This window comes from Delphinus delphis, chromosome 13 (assembly GCF_949987515.2).
Source record: "Delphinus delphis chromosome 13, mDelDel1.2, whole genome shotgun sequence".
Lineage (NCBI taxonomy): Eukaryota > Metazoa > Chordata > Mammalia > Artiodactyla > Delphinidae > Delphinus > Delphinus delphis.
Genome location: NC_082695.1, coordinates 64,580,236 through 64,607,576, shown reverse-complemented (window position 1 = coordinate 64,607,576; position 27,341 = coordinate 64,580,236). Strand labels below are relative to the sequence as shown.

The window sequence follows — 27,341 nt, the reverse complement described above, 5'->3', positions numbered from 1 at the left end:
CCGAGGGACTGTGGGAGCAGAACAGGAGGAGCCGTGAGCCTTGCTGCCCGGTGGGGAGACTGACCACGCCCCTGGACCACATGAGGGCACTGAGGCCCAGAGCCAGGCAAGATGCTGGCTTCAGACTTCCTGTCTCCTGCCGTACCCCTTGAGGCAGGCCAGAAAAAATGTGCTGGGGGAGGAGGGATGGGGCTTGTGCAGCGGAGGTTGCTTTGTGAATCTGCCCAGCCCCAGGCATCCCATGTAGCCCTGCTTCTGGTTCCCTGCAGGCTGTACGGCTTCTGCTGGAGGAAGGGGCCCTATGACAGCACCGGCACTGCAGGCTGGGTGTGGATAAGTGTGTGGAGGGCATCCACCTCCACACGGCTCTTGGGGGCAGCTGACCCATAAAGAGGGGCTGAGTGGGTCCCTCGAGGTGGGCACCTGGACCTGCCCTCTCCCATGAAGCGCTGAAAGGGTCAGGAAAGGGAGGGTCTCTCGGCCTTGAATGCCAGCCCCCATACTACCCGTCTCAGTGAAACCCTGGTATCTGGAGCCCGCCAGCAGGTTGGACTGGGCCCCAGAGGCGGTGGCCCTCCCTGCCTCCTGCCCAAGACTGACCGAGGCCCAGTGCTGGCAGGGAGCTCCCTAATCTTAAGGTAGAAGTTTTAGTTCTGGCTTAAAACAATCTTGGCCTGCAATGGTGAGAAGCTAGTGCCAGCAAATGAATGGGCCACAGTGGTGACTGTGACCTGGGGTCATGGCCTGGCCGGGCAGCTTTACACCAGGGCTTGCTGACACTTGCAGAGCCCCCTGCTGCTGCCTGGACACCCTCGGCCAGGCTGGCGTGTACACCTATCTCATCCCACCACGCTGTCTGCACAGTTGTGCCCCCCCGGCCCCCAACTGCTTCCACCCACAAGCCTTTGCTAAATTGGCTCCTTCCTCCTATTTTCCTCTGTCCACCCAAAGCCTGCCTCTTCTTTCATGCTGCCTCCTCCTGGAAGCCTTCCTCAGATGCCAGTACTTAAAGGGCTTGCCCCCTCCTCCGACTTGCTTAAACCGCTCTCTGGTTTAGCTGGCCTTGCCCCTCCAGTAGGCCTCTAAGTATCTGGTAGAGGCCAGTGGCCCCTGCTTTACTGGGATTTAACAGTGCTGAGCACAGGGCACCCAGAGGGCCTCAACGCCAGTTCCAGGGCCCCTGTGAGAGCTTTCCTTGTGGCCGGATCCCAGGGCTAGCCATAGTGTTGCATCTAAACCCCAAACCCTAGCATGACTCTGGGGCCCCTGGGCTTGTGGAAGAAGGTCTGTGTGGGGCCTCTCCTAGGAACCTTGAATGAATGGGATTCGTCAAAGGTAAAAGGAAAAATATGTTTATATGAAATTCAGAAACTCCTCTTGGAGGAGGGGCCTTAAGAGGACACAGACCAAATGATGTGTATCTCAGTGGATTTTAACAATTGTTATGTCTGTAGAGTAAGCAGGTGTAGGGGACAGGTATTATTACCCCCATTTAATGGAAGAGTAAGTGAAGGGCAGCCGGACTGCGAGGTCTGCCCAAAGTCGCCAGCTGACGTGCCAGAACCAGGGTTAGGAGGTAGATGTTGGACTCTGTGCTTTGTCAATGATTTCTTATGCAACACAGCAGGACGTCATTAAGAGCAAGTCTCTGGGGCCTGCAGGCTGAATTCCAGGTGACTCTGCGTCCAACCCCCGCGAGATACTATTCTAATCAGACTTTTTTCAACACTCAGAGTAATGCAATGACTGTCATCTAACGGGGTCAATGGCAAGCGTGAGTCCAGTATGTGGAGCTCCAATTGACATGAAGCTGCTCAAGAATGCACTTACTCCAATTATAGATGGATATTCCTAAGCTGGAGCTGGAGCCCAGCCATCCCTGAATACCACCTAGGCTCCTCCCTCCTTTGGTATCGCCCCTGCTCAGCGGAGGAGCTGGGAGGTGGGGGCACTACAGGAGAGCGTGGTGGCCCTCGAGCCCTCTCTGCTTAGCCTTCTGGGTGCGAGGAGTCTGGCCGTGCACATACATAGTGGTACAATGTCTCTGGAATATGCTTGGTCCTAGCTAGGCAATGTCAAGAGTGGGATGATTTGGGGGGCGAGGGGCTTCCTCAAGGGGGAGGGCTGGGGGGCCATCCCGGGGGGAGGGGCGGGCTGCTTTTGGCTGGGCATATCAGTCTCCACGTTTCTTAGTGGCCTGAAGCTTTTCTCCCTCTGTGAACTGGGCTCTGGAAGGTCACCAAAGGGTCAAGTGAAGCCGATTCCCTGCAGGTCACAATCTGCTCCCCTGAAGGGGCCGCCCACCCTCTCCCTGGCACTGCTGGCTTGAACTGGGGTTGAGGTGGGGCCAGGAAGGGGCTGGCGTTCTTCCCTGGAGACTCAGCATGCCAGGCATTAAGCAGTAGGGGATGGAGGGTCTGTGGGTGCGCAGGGAGCCCTGCTTCTGAACTTTGGGTTCCAAGGGCAGATTCCCTGGGTTGATGGTTCTCAGGCTGCAGCAAGAGCTCCTGGGCTGGAAGGTGACCTCAAGGGGCCACACAGTCCAGCCCCGGCTTCCTGGTCGAGGGTCACAACGTCTCCTGGACAGACATGCCCCCAGGCATGAAAGGTCTAGAATGAGAAGAAACTAGGAACTGGGCGTAACTGGGTTTGGATTGCTCACATGATGCCAGTGGGCTGAGGAGTAACTGAGGCACAGATGAACTCCCACCTGCACCCTTGCATCACACTCTGCAACCTGAGATGCCTGGTGACCTCTTAGCTGTCATCTGGAGGGGGGAGCTGGGAAGACTTCTGTCCGCTTAAATCGATCTCTTCTTTATCTAGAGGAGATGGAACCCAGCCACCCTGAAAGCAGTGAGTTCAAGACAAGTGTGGCTGGGGACTTCCCTGGTGGTGCAGTGGTTAAGAATCCGCCTGCCAGTGCAGGGGACACGGGTTCGAGCCCTGGTCCGGGAAGATCCCACATGCCGCGGAGCAACTAAGCCCGTGTGCCACAACTACTGAGCCTGTGCTCTAGAGCCTGTGCGCCACAACTACTGAAGCCCACGCGCCTAGAGCCCGTGCTTTGCAACAAGAGAAGCCACGGCAATGAGAAGCCCGCGCACCGCAACCGAGTAGCCCCCGCTCACCGCAACTAGAGAAAGCCCGCGCGCGGCAACGAACACCCGGTGCAGCCAAAAATTAAAAAAAAAAAAAAAGTTTCCATCCCCCAACTCCCTTTGCCTCACCGCTACACTCACTGACTTCTCATAAATCACTGTGATTCATGGCAGGCACCCAGAGCGCAGTATGGGCAAAGAAAGGAGGGGGAGAGGCCCACAGCAGTGTGGAGGGGGCGTCGAGGCAGCGGTGGGAGGGCACACGGTGTGATTCCCGTTCATTCTCCCCTTAGGTGGCCGGCAGGCCATGTGCTCAGTGCCGGCTTTGAAACCTAGGCTGTGTGCCCTCGGCTGGGAAGCCTCAGTTCAGAGATGCCCACTGACTTACTCTTGCAGCTTTTGGAGACTGTTGTGGCCCCTGCAGAAGGAAGGGGAGCAGAGGTGGAGGAGTACATCTCCCACGTCCACCCACTGTCCCTGTGGTAGCGCCCCCAGCTTCCAGCCTCTGGATCGTGGGCCAAATGCTACTGTTCCGCATACCTAGGGCCGGGAGCAGGTCCTGGGAGGAGGTGGGGAATGAGGCCTGCCACCGCAGCTGGATCTTTGAGGGGCAGGCTCTGTTTGTAGAAGAGACAACTGTGGTCACCTAAAACCCCTGGTCCTCTATGTAACAGATTTCCAAGCATGACAGCCTATAACGCAGCACCCACGTCTTCCTAAAGCAGGGCTTTGTTAACCTTCCTGAGCCTCTAATCTCTCACCTACAATATGAATGGGTTCGATGGATAATCTATAGATCATTCAGGTCTATACTATTCTATGATTTTCAATTAACCTTAGGACACCACAGCTCAAGAACCAACAATGGCTCCTTGGTTCTACTTCATAAAGTCCAAATCCTTTTGTTCCATCTTACAGACTTCCAACTCTCCACTTCCACCCTGACCCTGGATTCCAGGTAAGGCAGCATCCTCACTGTCCTGCACTTGGGTCTTGTTTCATTACATTTTCTCATCAAAAACAACCTTCCGGAAAACAGTTGGGCAGTTCCTAAGAAGTTATATGCAGAGTTTTCATATAATCCAGCAATTCTACTTCTAGGTAGACACCCAAAATAATCGAAAGCAGGCGCTAAAACAGGTACTTGTATGTGGTGTGTTCATGGGGGCATCATTCACCATAGCCCAAAGGTGAAACAACCCAAGTGTCCATCCACGATGGAGGAACGCATAAACAAAATATGGTCTCTCCACACAATGGAACATTATCCAGCCATGAAAAGGAAGGAAATTCTGACGTGCTACCACATGAATGAACCTAGAAACCATGATGATAAATGAAATAAGCCAGACACAAAAGGACAACTGTATGATTCCACTTATATGCGGTATATGCACAGAGCACGGTGCGCGCGAGCTCACGGAAAAAGAAGGGAGAGAGGAGGTATAGCGGGGCTGGGGAGTTGTTTGGTGGCTACAGGGCTTCTGTCTGGGAAGATGGGAGGGATCTGGGGTGGATGGTGGGAGTGGTGGTGCAACGCTGTGGTTGCACTTGGTGCCACTGAGTTTTGCACTTAAAAATGGTAAAGCACGTAAATTTTATGTTGCATATATCTTACAACAATTAAAAAAAAGCCAAATAAAAAAACCAAACCAAACAAGCCAACAATGAAACTGCGCTGCCCTCTCCCCTTAACCTCTCCTGCGAGTCCGTCTCTCCCGGTGAGCCTTTCTCACTCTGCTGGGCTAGCGTCTTGAGCTGGCCTCCGAGCTCAGCGAGCATTTACAGGGAACACCAATCTCCTTGGGGCGCTGAGGACCTTGGATCCAGAGAAGGACCTTGGGCAATCACTCAAGACTATGTGCATCTCTTTGAAAGAATGACCCTCTGTGTCCCCTCCCTGCCCAGGGGCCACAGCTCTCCCTCTGTGGTGGCTGGGCGCCTCCCTAGGGAGCCAGGGACAGGGCGGTGAGCAGTTACATAACCCGCAGGGAGATTTGTTTCCATCGGCCTGGGCGGTGCCAGCTTTCCAGCGGCAGCCGCAGCAGGTAGAGGCGCCCTGTCTGGGCCGGCCGTGCCCGGGCAGGGCAGCGATGTGGCGATCTGGAGCGGCTTAGCATAGCTCAGATTCCCGGCGGCGGCTGGGGACCGGCCACTCGCTGAGCTGAGGGAAAGGAACTGTTGTCTCCTGCTGGCCTGGCTCTGGGGAGAGGGGAGGAGGAGGTGCTGGGGGTGAGCTGCCAGCCAGCCAGGGGTGACCCTCTGGGGCCCGGGACACCCGAGCTGCCTTCTCCAATAACCCACTTATCTTCAGGGCCTGCCTCGGCATGGCAGCCTCAGACAGGGGAGCGCCCGGCCAAGTCCTATCAGTGGATTTAGCAGGGAAAATGAAGACGGGGTGGGAGGTGAGGGTGTGCAGGGAAGAGGACACGGCCTGGCAAGGCACACGGGTGATGGTGAAATAATTCCTGACCAGGGTAAGTTCCTCGGCCCAGAGATGGGAGAGAGTAGGACACTGCGCGTCCCTCTGCTGTCCCAGCACCTGCCCACCAATGCGCCTTTGTCCCCATGGGCGGAAGCGCCTGGAAGCAGCCGTCTGATGCTTGCTGAATACCTGCCATGGGCAGGCTTGGTGGGGAACACAGAGAGCTCTCGGACGCAGTCTTTGCCCCCCAAGACACCTGGGGACACAGCCTCAGACAAGAAAACCCTGACTGGCAGAGGCCGCTGGCCTGGGCTCCTTCTGGGACTGACATTTTCTTTCCTCTGCTTATTTTCAGATTAAAAAATCAAAATGCTTTCTTTTTTTTTCTTTTCGAGTCACAGGCTGCTTCTGTCTCACGGGGCATTCCAAAGTTCTAGAAGGGGCCTTAGATTTAGGACTTTCGGAAGCCACGGCGCCCCCAGTAAGGCAGAAGAAGCTGACGTGAGGCATTCCAGCTGGGTCCTTGAATAAACCTCTTAACTTGGGCCAGTGCCCCACCGGCACAAACTGGGGGACGGCGAGAGGGGAGGGAGGACTGACAGAGGTGACACACGCGTGGGCTGTGCCCTGGCATGTGGAACACAGCAGGTGCTCAGTGTTTGGTGAGGGGAAGACATCAGGATTAGAAGAAAGAAGGTAAAATTCACTCATTCCAAAGCAAGTGTGGGCAACAAGTCTGGCAGGAGGCACAGGCCTCGCCTCTGGTTTGGGTCCGGTGGACTAAGGGCGTGGGTACCAGCTGGGCATCGCTGTCCCCGGCGGGGTAGCTCTACCTGCCGCAGACTCTTACGCAGGTCGAGCTCCTGTGACGGGACATGGAGGCAAGCCTGCTGGCGCCCACTGTCGGGGAATGTGTGAGCCAGCTCTGCCCGGCCCTTGCAGGGCACCGACAGCTCACAGGGTGCCACTGGAGCAACATGTTTTAGAAAGAGAGACCTTTTGCGGGCCTTCAGAATCACCTCCCATAATCTGCCCACGGGAGAGTTGCTTGCATTGCCTGCCAGTCCTCCGCTTTCTCCCTCTTGATTTCTAGCAACCCGTGGAGGGGAGCTCGGGGTGGGTACCGCCCAGGGCTTTGCTCAGGCTCTGGAATGCACAGAACAATGTGCTTCTATCCCTGAGTATGCCTGGCTTGGGCCAACAGTAAAATTAGTTTACATGCCTGGAGTGCACATCGGCTCAGTGGTGGGCGTGCAGGGGTGAAGGCGGAGCGCTGGGCCAAGGGAGAGGGTGCGAGGGGAGAGCCAGCCTCAGGAAGAACAGCTGTGTGGTTCATCTGCGTAAAGCTGATGGAGCCGTGGAGGTGTTTCCTCAGACACCCTCAGCTCTCTATTGGCCTGGAAAGCCGAGACTCAGACCATTGGAAGCCCAGTGGGAGTCTTATAGAAGGACGGATTTTGATATCCCCACTGATAGCTTCATGAGACGGATTCCTGGTTTTCCCAACTTTCTGACCGGTGTATTCTATTTGGGTGGCAAGGGAGCCAAGAGCTTGGGGTGCTGGACTGACCACCCCCATGACTTTGTAGCCTTGCTGAGCCACCGTCCTCATCTGCAAACGTGGGGGATGGATCCTGCCCTGGAACCCACCTCGGAGAGAGAATCTCCACATTCACCGCGTGAAAGTGCTCAGAAGAGCTGAGAAGCCCATCTCACATCAGGGAGCTCTGGTACCTGAGACTGAGGGCTCCATCCCTCCCTGCCTCAGGCACTTGCTGAGCACCTACTGTGTACATGTCATGATGCTAGGAGCTGGGGACTGATGATCACGCAGCCAGGATTCCTGCCCTCAAGGAACTTACAACTCAGAGCTGGTTAGAACACCAAGGATCAATGTTTGTTCCTCTCCTCCCTCCCTCAGTAGAAGATTGGGGTTAGGAACTCCAAATTTTGGGTAAAGAGGAACAAATGTTGGTTTTCCTGAACCTTGAGATAACCAGGAAGAACGAGGTTCCTTTTTTTTTTTAAATAAATTTATTTTTATTTATTTTATTTTTGGCTGTGTTGGGTCTTCGTTGCTCCACGGGCTTTCTCTATTTGTGGCGAGCGGGGGCTACTCTTCGTTGCGGTGCGTGGGTTTCTCATTGCAGTGGCTTCTCTTGTTGCGGAGCACGGGCTCTAGGTGCACAGGCTTCAGTAGTTGTGGCACGTGGGCTCAGCAGTTGTGGCGCGCGGGCTCTAGAGCGCAGACTCAGTAGTTGTGGCGCGAGGGCTTAGTTGCTCCGCGGCATGTGGGATCTTCCCGGACCAGGGCTCTAACCCCTGTCCCCTGCATTGGCAGGCGGATTCTTCACCACTGTGCCACCAGGGAAGACCAAGGTTCCCTTTTATGAGCTGAGTTAGAGAAACAGCCCAGTCCCTTTGCCCAAGCCAGCAAATGTGGAACAAAGACGGGGACAGAGATGGCAGAAACGGGGTAAAAGTGGAGTGATGGGTCACATAAGCCCTGAAGGTGCAGCTTGTATTTTGATTCACTGATGGGGCAGCCAGACCAGGAAATCTTGAGTGCCCCTTCTGGGGCTAAAACCCACAGTTAAAATCACTCCCAGAGACCTCCCAGAGGCCCCATGGAGCCCCTTCACCAAGCAATTGAGTTCCCATGTATCAAAAGCCCCAAACACGATGCTTAATGGGTGACCCAGCTAAAAACTCTGGAGAGTTTATCCATTTTCTCGTTCCAGGTCAGGTTGTCTTCTAGAAGGTGCTGGCAGACAGCAATTTATTCTGAAACCTGGTCACATGCCAGATTCTGAATTGCGTTGTCTTTTCACAACAGCCTTGCTGTATTTACGACTTCGTGAGGTGAGGGTTTTTTTGGGTTTTTTTTTCATCAAAAAAAGGTATTGCCTCCTTCTGTTAGATGTGTTGTTGACAACGGTTGCTAGGGAGAGCGGGGTTCAGTTACAGACACACTGATGCCTGCTCTAATAATACTTTGCTCTGCATAGCTCAGATGCAGACACCTCTTGGCTAAACAGGGCACACACATTTCAACAGAGGAGGGCTTGAACTTATACTGCCCAAGCATATTTCAGCAAAGGAGCATTCCCCGAGCCGGAGTGGAAGGCCCAGGGTGGTGACGGGGCAGTGCTGGGTGGAGGGGGCTCAGGCCTCCAATTCCTGTCATTCCAAAGGTCCCATAAAAAGAGGCACGCTCATTCTTCACCTCGCTGTGAAACCGGAGGCCCCCTCCCCTCATCGTACCACAATTCCTTGGTGAGGATCAAGCCAGAGTTTTGGTGACCTCTGTAACCCAGGGGCCACGGGCAGCCCACATTCTCCTGGAAGTCAGGACCCATCAGCGCTCATAGCCGCGTGAGTGCGGGACCCTGCAATCGTGCAGCTGGGAGCCGGGTGGAAAGAGGTGGGGTGAGGCAGGTCGGGCAGGGAAACAAATCATCTCCTCAGCTTTACTGGTGGCCTAGCCTGGCAACGCGGATTGAGAGCGAGGCCCTCTTCCTGAAACGTGATAGGCGCTTCGACAAATGTCTGAGACCAAGAAAAAGGAAAAGGACCTGGGGAACGGAGCTGAGAGCAGAGAGAAATGGGGCGGGCGGGAGAGGAGAGGCAGCCTCCACCTGGCTGACGCGGTTAGGGTGGAGGCTTCCCGGGAGGAATCTCAGGACAGCGAGGTATGTGAGAAAGGTCCCCTGAGATGGTCCAGCCCAGCTTCTCACTGCACAGACGGGAAACCGAGGCCGGGCAAGGTGACGGGATTGTCTCGGGGGCTGCCGTCTCCTGCTTTGGTGTTCTCCCACCAGCTCAGGCTCTGCATCCTTCACATCACTCAGCAAAGAGTCCAGTACCTGGTAACATCTCTTGACTGATCCACAGGCAGGGCTGTTCATAAGTGACAAGGGTGGCACAGTCAGGGCATCTCTGGAATAACTTTCTAACAGTGGTGTTCAATCTGCGGCACCACAGAATCTGCCAGAAAGGTCTTTAAAAAAGGATGCCCAGGCCCATCCCTGGAGAATCTAATTCAGTTGGTCTAGGGGGGAGCCCCTGCACCGGTATGTTTTATTGGGTTGGCCCAAAAGTTCGTTCAGTCTTAAATAAAAATAAGAGACACATTTTTCATTTTCACCAAGAACTTTATTGAACAACAGATTCACTAACCGAACGAACTTTCTGGCCAGCCCAATAAAAGCACCTCCCCATGAGATTCTGACGGACAGCTAGGCCGAGAACCAATGCCCTAAAGAAAACCTGGTGACCGGAACTCAATATTCCCAGGCTGGATCCCCCCTTCTGACATCACATCAGTAAAAGACTGTGCCTCAGTCGGCCTGTCTATGAACTTGACCCACCGCCTACAAACCATCAGCCATCCGACGTCTTAGTGCTCAAAGTGTGGTCCCTGGGCCAGAAGCATGGGCATCACCTGGGAGCTTGTTAGAAATGTAGCACCTCAGGTTCTACCCAGACCTCTTGAATCAGAACCTCTATTTAAATAAAATCCCATGTGATTCAAACACACATTCAAGTTTGAGAAGCACTGATCTAATGAAGACCCCACGCTTGGCACATAACAGACATCCGAGAAATATCTGTTTAATAAGTAGAATTTTACTTACAAGAACATTACTAAGAAAATGACCACGTCTAAGGCAAAAAGACTCAGTTTAGATGTAAAAACTGAAGATGATTTTTGAGCTGTGGATTGGTGACTGGGGTCCCCTGGGACCCCAAGGTCTCTGGCATTGTCCGTGCTCATGAGGGTAGTGCTTTTGGACGTCTTGAGATAACAGCGCTGAGTCTGCCTGGGAAGGGTGAAAGGTCTTTTGACTTTCCCCTGGGCCCACTTGCCTCTCCATGGGGGCGGCATCCCAGCTTGGCAGGCAGCGCCACACTGTGCCAAAGAGTGTCCACTACATCAGAGCCTGCCCCTCTCCTGCCGTGCTGCCAGCTCCCACTGCCGAAGCCCAGGCAGTGAAAGCGGTCGGCCAAGGAGGGCAACGTCCAAAGACAGCTGCTGGGAGCTGTGTTCATAGGCACTTCACACCCTGTCCGCTTTGCAGCCAGAATCACTAAGCCGGGTCTCAGAACTGGTACGTGGAGGCAGAGGCGGAACCTGGCCACGTGAGGGGCATCTCAGAGGCCGCCGAACCGAACCAGGGGCTGGCTGGGGATCCAGAGGCAGTGGGCCTTGAGTGCATGCAGCTGAGCGTGAACCTCAGAGGGAGAAAGCAGGGGGAAGGCGCTGGGGGCCAGGCCCAGGACTGCTGGCCAGGGCAGATATACAAATCAGGTTGGCCAGAAGATGAGAGCAGGTGAAAAACGACACCCCTGTGGGTCACAAGGAAAGTGGGGTTTGATGAGCTCTGCCCATTGCTCTCTTTTCTTGAGCCTTGTGGGTCTGGGGTGGTGAGTGGCCATGTATTATGCTGCCTAGAAAGCCTACTCCAACCCGCCACCTCCTCAGCTGCAGAGGGGGTCCTGACACACACGCGGTGCTGGCTTCCTCCAGGCCTTGTGACCGGGGGTCTGCTAGGAGCTTAGGGGCAGCCTCACGCCAGCACGTTCAGCTCACCTTCCACGGGAGCCAAAGGGCTCTGAACAGTGACCCAGGAGGCCTGAGTGTCCAGCTCCAGCCCTCTCCCTCTTACACTTAAGTTGGGGCTGCAGGAGATGAAGGGGGTAGGGTCTAGGGGACATTTTGATTTCTAAATATCTGACCCACAAAGGCTGCACCCAGGCAAATGGCAGATTGGGAGTGAGGGTCCCCCTCTGCTCCAGAGACAAGTGACGCTAGCAGGACTGGGTCTCTTGGGCTGGCCCTCAAAGCCTGTCACACATGACAGACCTATCATTGAGCCCCGATATGGGGTAAGCAAGTTTCTGAGGATGAGAGGGACCCAGGACTGTTTCATGTCACTAAAAGGGCCAGGAGAGACAGAGAAAGGAAGCAGCTCACGTGGGGCCACTCACGCCCTCCCTGAGACCCCCGACTCATCTTTAGCAGCGCAAAATCATCAGGTCCACTGACCAGTGTGGAGCAGCCAGTCACTTTCCCAGCAGGAGCTGCAGAGGCCAAGCTCCGGGTGACGATGGCTGAATCAGGCCGAGAAGCCCTGTTTCCTGCCTTTCTGTTTGGTGCTCTTTCCCTGCGCTAGCGTTTGCCAAACTGTGTCTCCCAGCACACTGATTCCACAAGAAGTCATTAGCTGGGGAATGCAAAGGGGACTTCACTGAGTTGGGTGTGGCCAAACAGGTTCCCTTCCTGCTGGCCTAAGCCAGTCCACTCTGTGGCTGATGGAGAGGCGGGTGTAGGGGCCACGAAGCTCCGTTCGTGGCTGAGCATTTCCCAGGACTGATGCTCTGCTGGACACTGTGGGCAAGGCTGCTCTAACCACGGGTCACTGGAAGAGAAGCCTGACCGGGGCAGGACCCTGGGTGGCCCCTGCTGCCAGCTGCCCTTCCCTCCTGGGTGCGTCTCGTCTCACGCCCTGTGTGTCTGTCCACCACTGGCTCTGGCTGGGTTACGTGGAGCTGGCAACTGTTGTCTAGAAGTCTTGCCCTATCCCGGCCCTTCTCTTGATAAAAGCCAAGGCCAAAGGCCAATCTGTCCCTGACTCCCCCGTGCCTGGCTGTACGTGGCAGACAGGCTGCTTCCCACTGTCACCCTCCACACTCTCCCAGGACATTCCGGCGAGCGAGGAACATGCCCGATGTGCAAATCCCTCAGGTAATGAGGGAATTCATCACCGGGGAGCGTGGGCAATCCAGGAATGGGAACCCGATCGGTGCCTGGAGCTGGACAGAAGCAGCCCAGGCTGGCCAGCGAGGCTCGGGTTGCACTGAGCAGTCTCCCTGGGAAGAGGAGAGGACGGCGGGGATGGAGCCCACGGGCAGCCTTCGGAGGGGGCTCCTCCCACCCTGTTCTCAGGGAAGAGAGGGAAGACTGCGAACCAGGGGGCTAAGACCAGGGCGACCATATGTCCTGGTTAACGCCTGGGGTCTCGGCCTGACTATGACTAGAGCCCCCAGTCTCAAAAGTGTCATGGTTTGGATGACCTATTATATGGTCACCCTCGTTAAGACAGACCTGCAGGTGGTTTCTTCCAGCTCTGTAATCCTACTTTCAGAACTTCTAAGCTATTGCTTTACCCTACCTGGACTGAAACTCATTTCATATCTCAACTAGCCTAAGATACAAAGCATGATTACAGATGATTTTCCACAGCCAAGTCTCCCAGGAATAGTCCCTGGGCCTGGCATGGCCACCATGCTGATGCCACCAGTTTTGGGACCAGTTCACTTGCTACCACCCATGACGAAAGAGCAGGTATAGGCCTTCAGCTCTCCACCTATGAGATCAAACAGTGCTGGGCTCAGCCTAAGTACCCATGCCCATGCCCATTACACACCCAGTAAAACCATTGCTGGACGCCGGCACCCACAGAGGAAGGAATAAAGAGGGGCGGGATTAAGTTCTCTGGGGTGGAGGCATTTAGTGGGATAGCACCAAGGAACAAGACGGCCTTTGATCTCCACGCTTCCCCTCGGCCCTAAAAGTGTTTTCAAGAAGCCCAGGCGCATCGGCAGACAGATCAAAGCTTCCCTCCTCAAGGCCCTTATGCCTTTTTCTCAGACCCATCTCAGCACCAACTACAACCAGTGCACCACCTGCAGGGTCTGGAGGGTGGTCCCGGGGAAGAGAAAGAGGAGGAAAAGAGAAGTCCACAGTAAGTGTATGTCTGCTGGGACGTGGAGAGGTCGCAGCAGAGCCTATTAAGACAACAGCCAGCCCTCCTATCATGGAAATAGAAAGAGGGAAAGGCTGGTTAAACATGAAGCACCTATAAAATTATATTGGTCCATCGTAACCATGGAGCCCTCACACAAACACACGCAAATCCGGTCACTCATCCCTCGCCCCTTGAGTGCCTTTTTATTTTCTGTAATTAATCGGGCAAGGGTGGAACTTGGGAAAAGTCAGAATCTGCAGCCTTCTCTCTAGTAATAACCCACCGGCGGGTGGGGTGGGAGGTGCAGCTGTCGGCGTCCGTTACCTGAAGCATGTTGAGAAGCAGGCTCCGGAACTTGGTCCCCTCCACCATGAAGAGCGCCATCTTGTCGCAGAGCTTGGCGGCCGTGAAAGCAAAGCTGCGGTCGGACACGGCCTTCTGGTAGATGGTGCGGACGATCTCCCCCAGCATCTCCTCGGAGTTGGTCGAGTTCTGGGCCTCCTCCATGAAGGTGGTGAGCTTGGCATCCACGTCGCTGCTGTTGTTTCTCATGCTGTTCAGGATCTCAATCAACTTGTCCATCTTGTTCTGCTGAGGGTTGGTGGTCTCCACGGCCACTTCATCCTGGGCGTGCGGGAGACAAACCGAGTCGCGCCTGAGTGGAGCCCAGCTTTCTGCGGAGGGGTGGCCAGTGGAGGGGGGGGTGCCACCCTCAGAAAGGACCCGCCCCACCTTCTAGAACCTGAGGTCTGATCCCTCCGGGAATGCCAACCTTCACCATGGACCCTGGGGCCCCAGGCTCTCTGCTGACCCTTATCTTGGCCCCTGTGACACCCTGGGTGGACCCTTCTTGTGAGCTACAGCTCTTACCCAGGATTCTCATATACACTGGCTTTGCCTCATACACATTAAATATCTCAATCTAGAAATGATTTAATGGGGCTCATAAAAGATGAAATAAAATAACAGATAAGGAATTGGGCCAAGAGAAAACGAGGGTAGGAACACTAGGTCAGGAAGGAGGCAGCATCCAAAATGCCTGCTCTGCTGGTTAAAGGTGCCCATGGCGTGGCTACCTTGTCCTCCAGACCTCGGCTCCTTCAGCCCGAGGACCATCATGTTCTCTGGGTGTGGGGATCCCGGTGACACGGCCTTGGCATTGTGTCCCATGGAGACTGTGCTGGCTTTTTACAACAAGCACTGCACACCGAGGACTCCTTCAACGTGCCACGAAAACAACTCGAGGAGGGAAACTTCAGATAAAACACCCTGCACCCTTGAGTGGTTTCACTACAACTGGGACCAGACCTGCGCTGGGGGAGGAAGCAAATGGCATTTGATGTCTCAGAAGGATAGACTGGCGGCCAGGAAAATGGCTGACTTAACTGCTGGGATGTGAGACCAGGGTTAAAGGGCAGGCTCAGGGACATAAAGGGAAGCCCCATGTTGCCCCTTCCAGCATCAACAGAAGAATCCAGGGCTGGGAGGCTCAGACCCAGGTCCTAGAACCTGCTCTCTGTCTCTAGCTGGATGGCTCTGGGAAGTGGTTTCACTCTCTGGGCCTCATTTTCCTCCCTGGTAACATGAGGAGGTTAGGTTAGATGGTCTATAGCTTCCCCTTAGCCCTGCTATTGCTTAAGCACATTCCTCCTGGTCCAGGAGTCCAGGAGGCCTCACCTGAGGGCAGTTCTTGAAGCTGAAATACAGGCACTATCGATCTACCTTACCTGTTCTATCTCCCCCTTCCTTCCCCACCCCAACCCTGTGGGCCCCAAGGCAGGAATAGTGGTCGGTATGTATAGAATAACCCCTCGAGGGTCTTCACACAGCTTATGGCGTTCGATCTGCAGTCTGTCTGCAACGTGGATAGTATTATACCCATTTTACAGATGGGTAAACTGGGCAGGGGGTGTGCCCAGAGAGGTTAGGTGACTTGCCCAAGGCCACCTAACCAGTCAAAGGCAGAGTGAAGACTGAGCTGGTTTGCTGGACTCTAAAACCCATGTTGTTTCCTCTCTGTGGCACTGCGGTTACATTCAGTGGAGCTGGAGAGAATTAACAATCCTCTCTCCCTGGCTGGACTGCAGCAATCTGTTCCAGAAGCTCTTCAGGCAAAGACCACACACTGGCCATCACTTGGGAAGCTCTCCCAGGCTCTTATCTTTGGGACGTAAGGGAATGAGTGAGGCTTTCCTCCAGGACCTCACAGCCGCCCGTCCCACAGGGAGCAGTGGGTGGGGGCCCGGGGCTGTAAGGATGCCAGCAGCAGCATGTCACCTTCGAGAACTGATCAGGGAAAAGGTCTGACCTGCCTTGTCCTGCCTGAGTGTGGACCTGGCCTCGGAGGTGAAAGGTGGAGGAGAGAAGGCCGTAGAGAGATGCCAGGGAGAAGCCCGGAACTTCGAGCTCTGCAGAAGCCCCAAATGGAGGACTCCGTGGAGGAAAGCTGGGGGCAAGTTGGCCTTTCTTGGGAACAGCTCCTTTCCAAGGTGACCTTACCTGCACCCCTGGCTGAGGACGGGGAGCTAGGGTGCTCAGAGTGGACTTAACGATGCCAGGGACAGAGCTCCAGCCCTTCTCTGGAGGCTTGGGGCATCTCTTCCTGAATTTGTGAACTAGGCTTTAGAGACCAGGGCCAGCAGTAGGGTGAGGAATGTGAGGCTCCTGGGGAGCAAAATTTAAGGAGGCCCTCCTTCTCAGGGCTGTGCCAGTGCAGGATGGGCATCTGTGTGATGCTGAGAGTGAGCGCCTCCTTAAATTTTGTCCCTTAGATCCCTCCCTACTGCTGATTGGTGAAGGGGGGGAGTGGCAAGGCTGAGGCCAGTCTGCTGCACTCTGCCCAACTCACCTTTGCTCTCCCCTGGCAGGGAGCGCAGCCTGGTACTCGCCTTCGGGAGAAGCATTCTTACGTTATAGGCTCTGTGTTTTCCCTAGATGCCCTTTAGCACTAACAGGGCAGTATCTGCCACCAGATAATGCTGGAGGGAAGAACCAGGCCTTCTCTGCCCACCTCCCATCACCTGGAGGCACACGCCTCTTCCTCCCCTCCCTTCTCAGGCTGGGGGCTGGTACCGAGTGTTCACCCGGGACTCTTGGAGGGTGGAATGTGCTGGAGGGGGTTCACATGCAGAGCTGGCCATGGGCCTGCCGTCTGGTGGCCGGGGGTCTCTCAGGCAGCGTTGACCAGGTGTGCTGGGGCCACATGAGCCTCCCTCCACGAGGCTCCCCAGGTCCGCAACCCCCAGCCCACCTACCAAGATGCCTACCTCGCGCTGTCCTCCCTGATGCAAGAGAACAAGGAAAATTCAATTACCGGTACCTTTTCTTTCAGCCTTCGCCGCAGCCTGTCTTTGGAAGACTGGAGCAGGGTAACTTTGGGCCGCTCCCCGCTGCGCTCGGGAATAATACTGTCTTTACGCTTTGTCTCAGCCTCTGGACCGCCTGGCTGCAGCAGGGGCAGCCTCTCGGAAGCCACTGGGGCCAGGGCATCAGGGCTGCAGGGAGGCTCGAGGCCGCTGTGCCCGGCATCCCCCAGGGCGTCCTCGAGTTTGGGGCTCTCCATGGTCACGGTCTCTTTGGCACTGCGGTGGGCGCCTGCCTCCCCCTTGTCGCCTGGTGGATGCTTCATGTTGCTGTGATGCCAGCGCCGGTTCTGGCTGTAGCCGTGATGGGTGGACCTCCCTGAGGGGTGGGGCACTGAGCCCCCCTGGTAGGATTTCTGGTGGTCCCTGTTGTGTTTGGCACTGCCCGGTGGGTGGTCACCGTGCTGTTGAGGCTTGTTCCCTCCTGGGGGTCTCTGCTGCCGCCTGCAAACCAAAGGGGAAAGACAAAGAGGGTCACTGGGGCCGCTGGCCAGGGTCCCTGTGTCCAAACATTAGAAGGAATTCATTTATTCATTTTCTCAATACCCTTAACTGAAGGCCTCCTGTGCACCAGGCTTTGTGATGGGGCTTGGGGATACCAGCAGAGAATATGACACACAGGTCCCTGTGATTATATAGGATTTAAGTCAACCCTTGACTTAAAATAAATATTTTATTCCCTTATTAGAATATGCGTTAGTACACGTGTAGGGAACAAAATTAAAATGACAGAGTATACAGCGAATCCTCCTGACTGTCCCCAGACACCCAGTATGTTTTCTTGAAGCAGCCATTATCATTTTGTGAACATATTCTATGCATGTTTCAGGAAAGATATATACACAGACCTGCATCTGATAACAACTATCCTGTTAATGACTTTTTAACCATCATGACTCATGAAGAGTTATACCATTTGTTACACAGCCTTTCTTTGGGTACGCTGACATTTCTGCCCCCAAACCCACTAACAAAATATGCTATAAGAAATTGTTACAGGCAGAATCGTGTTTCTCTCAAATTCATATGTTGAAGCCTCAACCCCTAGGACCTCAGCATGTGACTGCATTTGGAGATAGGACTTTTGAAGAGATGATTAAGTTAAAATGAGGCTGTTAGGGTGGGCCTTAATCTAATTTGACTGGTATCCTTATTATTATTATTATTTTCGGCCGTGCTGCATGCCTTGCGGGAACCAGGGATGGAACCGGGGCCCTGGCAGTGAAAGCACTGAGTCCTGACCACTGGACTGGCAGGGAATTCCCATGACTGGTATCCTTATAATAAGAGGAAATTTGAATGCACAGAGACACCAGGAATGCGGGTACAGAGAAGAAATCCCATGTGAGGACACAGCCAGAAGGTGGTCATCTACAAGCCAAGGAGAGAGGCCTCAGAAGAAACCAAACCCAATACCTTGACCTTGGACTTCCAGCCTCCAGAACTGTGAGAAAGTAAATTTCTGTTGTTTACCCACCCGGTCTGTGGTATTTTGTTATGGCAGCCCGAGCTGAGCAATACAGAAGTGATATTTAACATGGTGGTTTTAGGCAGACAGGCTCATCGAGTTTTTTTTGACCATTTCAAAGCAGAGATTATCATATGGAACAAATTTGAGGTGTACATCACGGGACAAACCCCAAACGTGCTGATTTGAAGACTAAGGGAGAGCAAGGGGGTGGGGGTATTCTGAGGACCCTTCAGTCCAGCAGCTCAAGGGCTGCTTCCATCACTGAAGCACTCCTGTGTTCCACCTCTGTTTCACCCTCATGGTGTTTTCCATGCCATAACCTTATTTGAAGTGCATTTGGAGAACAGGATAACCATGAGCCTCTCAAAGTTGTCAAGCCAGTGAAGAAGTGGAGAGAAGACGTTACATTCTAGGGAATGAGGCCCCTGTCCCAGTCTGTGATCCATCTCTTTGGCAGGTACAACAGAACTTCGCTGCACTGCATTTCATGAACAAATTACATTTATTTGCTCTAAAATTATTATTACTTATCTAAACTCGATTTCACTGTTCACTTGATAAATTTTTTTTTATTAATTTTTATTGGAGTATGGTTGCCTTACAATGTTGTGTTAGCCTCCACCACACAACAAAAGGAATCAGCCATACACATACAGATATCCCTTCCCTTTTGGACTTCCCTCCCATTTAGGTTACCACAGTGCACTACGTGAGTTCCCTGTGCTATACAGCATGTTCCCATCAGTTGTGCATTTTATACATAGTATCAATAATGTATATGTGTCAATCCTAGTCTCCCAGTTCCTCCCACCCCACCCCTTTCCCCCTTGGTAGCCATACATTTGTCCTCTAAGTCTGTGTCTCTATTTCTGCTTTGCAACTAAGATCATCTATACCATTTTTCTAGATTCCACATATACACGTTATTATACGATATTTGCTTTTCTCTTTCTGACTTACTTCACTCTGTATGACACTCTCTAAGTCCATCCACATCTCTACAAATGACCCAATTTCATTCCTTTTTATGGCTGAGTAATATTCCATTGTACATATGTACCACATCTTCTTTATCCATTCCAGTCGATGGACATTTAGGTTGCTTCCATGTCCTGGCTATCGTAAATAGTGTTGCTACGAACATTGGGGTGCATGTGTTTTTTTGAATTATGGTTTTCTCTGGGTATAGGTCCAGTAGTGGGACCATATGGTAGCTCTATTTTTAGTTTTTTAAGGAACCTCCATACTGTTCTCCATAGTGGCTGTATCAATTTACATTCCCACCAACAGTGTATGAGGGTTCCCTTTTCTCCACAACCTCTCCAGCATTTACTGTTTGTAGGTTTTTTGATGACAGCCATTCTGACCAGTGTGAGGTGATACCTCATTGTAGTTTTGATTTGCATTTCTCTAATAATTAGTGATGTTGAGCATCTTTTCATGTGTTTGTTGGCCATCTGTATGTCTTCTTTGGAGAAATGTCTTTTTAGGTCTTCTGCCCATTTTTTGATTGGGTTGTTTGCTTTTTTGATATTGAGCTGCATGAGCTGCTTGTATACTTTGGAGATTAATCCTTTGTCATTTGCTTCATTTGCAAATATTTTCTCCCATTCTGAGGGTTGTCTTTTCATCTTCTTTAAGGTCTCCTTTGCTGTGCAAAAGCTTTTAAGTTTCATTAGGTCCCATTTGTGTATTTTTGTTTTAATTTTCATTACTCTAGGAGGTGGCTCAAAAAAGATGTTGCTGTGGTTTATGTCAACGAGTGTTCTGCCTATGTTTTCCTCTAAGAGTTTTATAGTGTCTGGTCTTACATTTAGGTCTTTAATCCATTTTGAGTTTATTTTTGTGTATGGTGTTAGGGAGTGTTCTAATTTCATTCTTTTACATGGAGTTGTCCAATTTTCCCAGCACTACTTATTGAAGAGGCTGTCTTTTCTCCATTGTATATTCTTACCTCCTTTGTCATAGATTAGGTGACCATATGTGCGTGGGTTTGTCTCTGGGCTTTCTATCCTGTTCCATTGAGCTATATTTCTGTTTTTTTGTGCCAGTACCATACTGTCTTGATTACTGTAGCTTTGTAGTATAGTCTGAAGTCAGGGAGCCTGATTCCTCCAGCTCTGTTTTTCTTTCTCAAGATTGCTTTGGCTATCCGGGGTCTTTTGTGTTTCCATACAAATTGTAAAATTTTTTGTTCTAGTTCTGTGAAAAATGCCATTGGTAGTTTGATAGGGATTGCATTGAATCTGTAGATTGCTTTGGGTAGTATAGTCATTTTCACAATATTGATTCTTCCAATCCAAGAACATGGTATATCGCTCCATCTATTTATGTCATCTTTGATTTCTTTCATCAGTGTTTCATAGTTTTCTGAGTACAGGTTTTTGCCTCCTTAGGTAGGTTTATTCCTAGGTATTTTATTCTTTTTGTTGCAATGGTGAATGGGATTATTTCCTTAATTTCTCTTTCTGCCCTTTAGTTGTTAGTATATAAGAATGAAAGAGATTTCTGAGTATTAATTTTGTATCCTGCAACTTTACCAAATTCATTGATTAGCTCTAGTAGTTTTCTGGTGGCATCTTTAGGATTTTCCCTGTATAGTATCATGTCATTTGCAAACAGTGACATTTTACTTCTTCTTTTCCAATTTATATTCCTTTTATTTCATTTTCTTCTCTGATTGTCGTGGCTAGGACTTCCAAAACTATGTTGAATAGTAGTGGTGAGAGTGGACACCCTTATCTTGTTCCTGATCTTAGAGGAAATGCTTTCAGTTTTTCACCATTGAGAATAATGTTTGCTGTGGGTTTGTCATATATGGCCTTTATTATGTTGAGGTAGGTTCCCTCTATGCCCACTTTCTGGAGAGTTTTTATCATAAATGGTGTTGAATTTTGTCAGAAGCTTTTTCTGCATCTATTGAGATGATCAAATGGTTTTTATTCTTTAATTTATTAATATGGTGTAACACATTAATTTGCATATATTGAAGAATCCTTGCATCCCTGGAATAAATCCCACTTGATCATGTTATATGATCCTTTTAATGTGTTGTTGGATCCTGTTTGCTAGTATTTTGTTGAGGATTTTTACATCTATGTTCACCAGTGATTCTGGCCTGTAATTTTCTTTTTTTGTGATATCTTTGTCTGGTTTTGCTATCAGGGTGATGGTAGGCTTGTAGAATGAGTTTGTGAGTGTTCCACCCTCTGCAATTTTTTGGAAGAGTTTGAGAAGGATTGGTGTTAGCTCTTCTCTAAATGTTTGATAGAATTCACCTGTGAAGGCAACTTGTTCTGGACTTTTGTTTGTTGGAAGATTTTAAATCACAATTTCAATTTCAGTGCTTGCGATTGGTCTATTCATATTTTCTATTTCTTCTTGGTTCAGTCTTGGAAGGTTGTGCTTTTCTAAGAATTTGTCCATTTCATCCAGGTTGTCCATTTTATTGGCATATAGTTGCTTGTAGTACTCTCTTATGATCCTTTGTATTTCTATGCTGTCAGTCGTAACTTCTCCTGTTTCATTTCTAATTTTACTGATTTGATCCTTTCCCTTTTTTTCTTGATGAGTCTGGCTACAGGTTTATCAGTTTTGTTTATCTTCTCAAAGAACCAGCTTTTAGTGTTATTGATCTTTGCCATTGCTTTCTTCATTTCTACTTCATTTATTTCTGCTCTGATCTTAATGATTTCTTTCTTTCTACTAACTTTGAGTTTTGTTTGTTCTTCTTTCTCTAGTTGCTTTAGGTGTAAGGATAGGTTGTTTATTTGAGATTTATCTTGTTTCTTGAGGTAGGATTGTATTACTATAAACTTCCCTCTTAGAACTGCTTTTGCTGCATCCCATAGGTTTTGGGTCATCATGTTTTCATTGTCATTTGTTTCTAGGTATTTTTTGATTTCCTCTTTAATTTCTTCAGTGATCTCTTGGTTGTTTAGTAGTGTATTGTTTAGCCTCCATGTGTTTGTATTTTTTACAGTTTTTTTCCCTGTAATTGATTTCCAATATCATAGTGTTGTGGTCAGAAAAGATGCCTGATATGATTTCAACTTTCTTAAATTGATTTGTGACCCAAGATGTGATCTGTCCCGGTGAATGTTCTGTGAGCACTTGAGAAGAAAGTGTATTCTGCTACTTTTGGGTGGAATGACCTATAAATATCAATTAAATCTATTTGGTCTATTGTGTCATTTAAAGCTTGTGTTTCCTTATTTATTTTCTGTTTGGATGATCTGTCCATTAGTGTAAGTGGGGTGTTAAAGTCCCCCACTAATATTGTGTTACTGTTGATTTCCCCTTTTATGGCTGTTAGCGTTTGCCTTATGTATTGAGGTGCTCCTATGTTGGGTGCATAGATATTTACAATTGCTATATCTTCTTCTTGGATTGATCCTTTGATCATTATGTAGTGTCCTTCCTTGTCTCTTGTAACATTCTTTATTTTAAAGTCTATCTTGTCTGATATGAGTATTGCTACTCCAGCTTTCTTCTGATTCTCATTTGCATGGAATATCTTTTTCCATCCCCTCACTTTCAGTCTGTATGTGTCCCTAGGTCTGAAGTGGGTCTCTTGTAGACAGCATATGTACAGGTCTTGTTTTTGTATCCATTCAGCTAGTCTGTGTCTTTTTGTTGGAGCATTTAATCCATTTACATTTAAGGTAATTATAGATATGTATGTTCCTATTACCATTTTCTTAATTGTTTTGGGTTTGTTTTTGTAGGTCTTTTTCTTTTCTTGTGTTTTCCACCTAGAGAAGTTCCTTTAGCATTTGTTGTAATGGTGGTTTGGTGGTGCTGAATTCTCTTAGCTTTTGCTTGTCTGTAAAGCTTTTGATTTCTCTCTTGAGTCTGAATGAGATCCTTGCCGGATAGAGTAATCTTGGTTGTAGGTTCTTCCCTTTCATCACTTTAAATCTGCCCTGCCATTCCTTTCTGGCCTGTAAAGTTTCTCTGAAAAATCAGCTGATAACCTTATGGGGATTCCCTTGTAAGTTATTTGTTGCTTTTCCCTTGCTGCTTTTAATACTTTTTCTTTGTATTTAATTTTTGTAAGGTTGATTAATATGTGTGTTGGCATGTTTCTCCTTCAGTTTATCCTGTATGGAACTCTCTGTGCTTCCAGAGAACTCTCTAGAACTTCTCTCTGGGAAGTTTTGACTATAATATCTTCAAATATTTTCTCAGGCCCTTTCCCTTTCTCTTCTTCTTCTGGGACCCCTATAATTTGAATGTTGGTGCGTTTGAGAGGTCTCTGAGACTGTCCTCAATTCTTTTCATTCTTTTTTCTTTCTTTCTTTTTTTTTTTGCAGTACGTGGGCCTCTCACTGTTGTGGCCTCTCCCGTTGCGGAGCACAGGCTCTGGACGCGCAGGCCCAGCGGCCATGGCTCACAGGCCTAGCTGCTCTGCAGCATGTGGGATCTTCCTGGACTGGGGCATGAACCCGTGCCCCCTGCATCGGCAGGTGGACTCTCAACCACTGCGCCACCAGGGAAGTCCCATTCTTTTTTCTTTATTCTGTTTGTCAGCAGTTATTTCCACCATTCTATCTTCCAGCTCACTTATTCATTCTTCTGCCTCAGTTATTCTGCTGTTGATTCCTTCTTGTGTATTTTTCATTTCAGTCATTGTGTTGTTCATCACTGATTGTTTGTTCTTTAGGTCTTCTAGGTACTTGTTAATCGTTTCTTGTATTTTCTCCATTCTATTTCCTAGATCTTGGATCATCTTTATTATCATTACTCTGAATTCTTTTTCAGATAGCTTGCCTATTTCCTCTCCATTTATTTGGTCTTGTGGGATTTTACCTTTCTCCTTTGTCTGCAGCGTATTTATCTGTCATTTCATTTTGTCTGAACTACTGTATCTATGGACTTCTTTCTGCAGGTTGCAGAGTCATGGTTCCTCTTCTTTCTGTTGACTGCCCCCTGCTGAGTGAGGTTGGTCCAGGGGCTTGTGCAGGTTTCCTGGTGGGAGGGCCTGGTGCCTGCACTCTGTTGGGTGGAGTTGAGTCTTTTCCCTCTGATGGGCAGGGCTGTGTCAGGTGGTGTGTTTTGGGGTGTCTGTGAGCTTAGTATGACTTTAGGCAGCCTGTCTACTGTGGGTGGGGCTGGGTTCCTGTCTTGCTGGTTGTTTGGTGTGAGGTGTTTAGCACTGAAGCCTGCAGGCAGTTGTGTGGGGCTGGGTCTTGGTGTTGATATGGACACCTTCAGGAATGCAGGTGCTGATTAATATTGCCTGGGCCCAGGAATTCTCTGTTGTTCCGGCATCCTGGACTCTATGTTCCTACCCTGGAGGCCCAGGCTCGACCCCTCTAGGTAGGTCTCTGGACCTGCTGTGGACACCGTGAGGCCAGCTCAGACCCTGATTTGGCCTGATTCCTGTGTGTATTTGTCCACAAAGTCCAGTGCTGCGAAGTCTAGACTGGTCTCAGATGTTGAAACACTCATTGTCTATTCAGGTATTCCACAAATGCAGGGTTTACCCAGCCAATCTTGGGGATTTAATTCACAGCTTGTGCTGCTGCATAGAAAAATTTGCCTCTCTCTTCCTTTGTTGTATCACCCTTCAGGCTCAGTTTTGTTTTGTTTTGTTTTGTTTTGTTTTTTGCGGTACGCAGGCCTCTCACTGTTGTGGCCTCTCCTGTTGCAGAGCACAGGCTCCAGACGCGCAGGCTCAGCGGCCATGGCTCATGGGCCCAGCCACTCCACGGCATGTGGGATCTTCCTGGACCGGGGCACGAACCCGTGTCCCCTGCATTGGCAGGCGGACTCTCAACCACTGCGCCACCAGGGAAGCCCCAGTTTTGGTTTTAACCCCACCTCTGCCTGTGTGCCACCCTCAGGCATCTGATCCTTGCCCAGGTGAGTGGGAGCAAAAGCAGCAGCTGCTTGGAGCCCACTTGGGTACTCCCAGTACCTGCAGTGGTAGGAGCTGGTGTATGGGAGCATTGTTGCCCCTGCCCCCTGTGCGTCTCTCAACAATGATGCCTTGCTTTCCAGGCAGACCCCGCTTCATCTAGGGGCATTCCTGGCCATGCGTCCCCTCAGTCCTGTCCCTTCTATTGTATCTGCATGGCCAACTGCGTTTCTCTCCCCAGGTCTGTTCTTCCAACCCCACGCTTCAGCCCTCTGACCCTGCCAAGAGTCCCCTCGGTGGACTCTTGTCCCAGGCAGGGGTGCCCAGAGCTGATTCCCAAGGAGGTTTTGGGGTGGGCGGTGCAGGCAAAGATGACCCCGGCACGAGGGGCGGGCGGGCCTGCTCTGGTGGGAGCCCCTCCCAATGCCCACAGAGGCAGAAGAAGCGGATGGGGAAGGGGTTTATAATGGCAGCTCTGCCCCTTGCATGCCATGCTACTATGACGCCTTGCTATGGTGTCTCAGGCTTTTTCCACAGACTTTCCCAGTTGTGGTGCCCCTTGCTCCTGTCCCTTCAGGCTGTTTTCTCACAGCCAAGAGCTGTCCTCTCCCTGGCTCTGCACTCCAAACCCCTCTTTCTAGCACCCAACTCCCCTTCACAACAGGTGACTCACGATTCAGGCTGGAATGCACGGAGCTTCCGTCTAGATCATGCGTGCGGTTCTTACTTTGTCTTGCCTTCCATAGACCATCTGCAGTGCTCTCCTTTGATCCCCCAAAGTTCCTTTTCTGTCCCAGCTCATTTCCCCTCCATGAGGGAGTCTTTCTTAATGTGGGGACCTCTCCCCACCTTCAGCTTCTTGCCAGGGTTGCTGGTCTCTTTTTTGATTCTTTTCTTTTTTTTCTTTCATTTTTGTAGGTGTCCAAAGTCTACCACTACTGTTCAGCAGGAGCTCTATGGGAATTATTCCATTTGTAAATGTGTTTTTGACGCACTTGTGAGGAGCGACAAATTCCGCATCCTTCTGTTCTGCCATCTGGACCGAGGGGCAATAATTCTGTATCTGTGAAAATTTGGGAGTGTCTTGGGTTGGGGTTATATGGATCATTTTCCCATTAAAATTAATGAAAAATTGTTCATTGAAAAGCTTTCCTTTCTACCGATATCAAATGTTGGTGAGGATGTGGAGAACAGGGAACCCTCGTGCACTGTTGGTGGGAATGTAAATTGGGGCAGCCTCTGTGGAAAACGGTATGGAGGTTTCTCAAAAAAACAAAAAAATAGAACTACCACGTGACCCAGCAATTTCACTCCTGAGTAAATACCCGAAAAACCCAAAGACACTAATTTGAAAAGATACATGCACCTCAGTGTTCATATCAGCATTATTTACAATTTCCAAGATATGGAAGCAACCTAAGTGTCCATCAACAGATGAATGGATAAAGAAGATGTGGTACACACACACACACACACACACACACAGAGAGACACAGACACACACAATGGACTACTACTCAGCCATAAAAAAGAATGAAATCTTGCCATTTGCAACAACATAGATGGACTTGGAGGGCATTATGCTAAGTGAAATAAGTCAGAGAAAGATAAATACTGTATGATATTGCTTGTATGTGGAATCTAAAAAGTACAACAAACTAGTGAATAAAAAGAAGCAGACTCACAGATACAGAAAACAAACTAGCGGTTACCAGTGGGGAGGGCAGAGGGGCAATATAGGGGTGGGGGAGTGGGAGGCACAAACTACTGGGCGTAAGATAGGCTCAAGGATGTGCTGTACAACACTGGGAATATATCTGATATTTTGTAATAACTGTAAATGGAAAGTAACCTTTAAACATTGTATAAAAATAAAAAATTAAAAGAAAAGCGTTCCCTAAGTGGCAGGGTTTTCAGGGGGAATTAAAGTTGTTAAGTGAGAGACAGGTGTATAAGCTTCTTTTTCTTTCCACACAAACAGTAACTTACAACCCACTGTATATTAGAAGTAGAAATTAGTATGTTTCTGGAGGGAAATTTGACAATTGGTTACAAAAGCCTCTAAAACATGTAAACCACTGGACCTTGCAATGTATCCACGTGTGACAACTTATCCAAAGGAAATAATCAAAGCACAGGGATGTAGGAATAAGGATATTCATCTCAGCAGTGTTTAGAACAGCAGTGAAAAACGGACCGTGGAGAAATTAAGAACATGGTGAAAAATTCACTCTGTAGCATGTGTTGTAATACATGCAGCATGGTGCTGTTTTTTAAGGCAAGTATGCATATGCATAGAAAAACTGGAAGGATACACACCAAAATGCTAACAGTCATTATCTCTAGGGGATGGGATGAGGATTTTTCTC

The 27,341-nt window shown here is 50.2% G+C and overlaps 1 protein-coding gene and 1 long non-coding RNA gene across 5 annotated transcripts in view; one reads left to right on the top strand and one right to left on the bottom strand.

Moving 5' to 3' along the window:
• CTIF (cap binding complex dependent translation initiation factor) overlaps nt 1–27,341 on the bottom strand; it is a 310,526-nt gene that overhangs the window by 77,370 nt on the left and 205,815 nt on the right. For 2 of the 3 annotated variants that reach the window (XM_060029013.1, XM_060029015.1), the window contains exons 8-9: nt 16,591–17,083; nt 13,602–13,901 (exon numbers count right to left, since the gene is read on the bottom strand). In XM_060029013.1, coding sequence (XP_059884996.1) covers nt 13,602–13,901; nt 16,591–17,083 — 793 coding nt within the window. The remainder of the gene's footprint in view (nt 1–13,601; nt 13,902–16,590; nt 17,084–27,341) is intronic. The other variant, XM_060029014.1, reaches the window with a different exon arrangement.
• LOC132436270 (uncharacterized) lies at nt 8,570–26,097 on the top strand. Of its 2 annotated transcripts, none has more exons than XR_009521755.1 (4): nt 8,570–8,901; nt 17,947–18,085; nt 24,766–24,977; nt 25,891–26,097. It is a non-coding gene; the product is annotated as an uncharacterized lncRNA (long non-coding RNA). The 2 variants fall into 2 exon arrangements; XR_009521754.1 differs by having other exon boundaries at nt 17,947–18,093.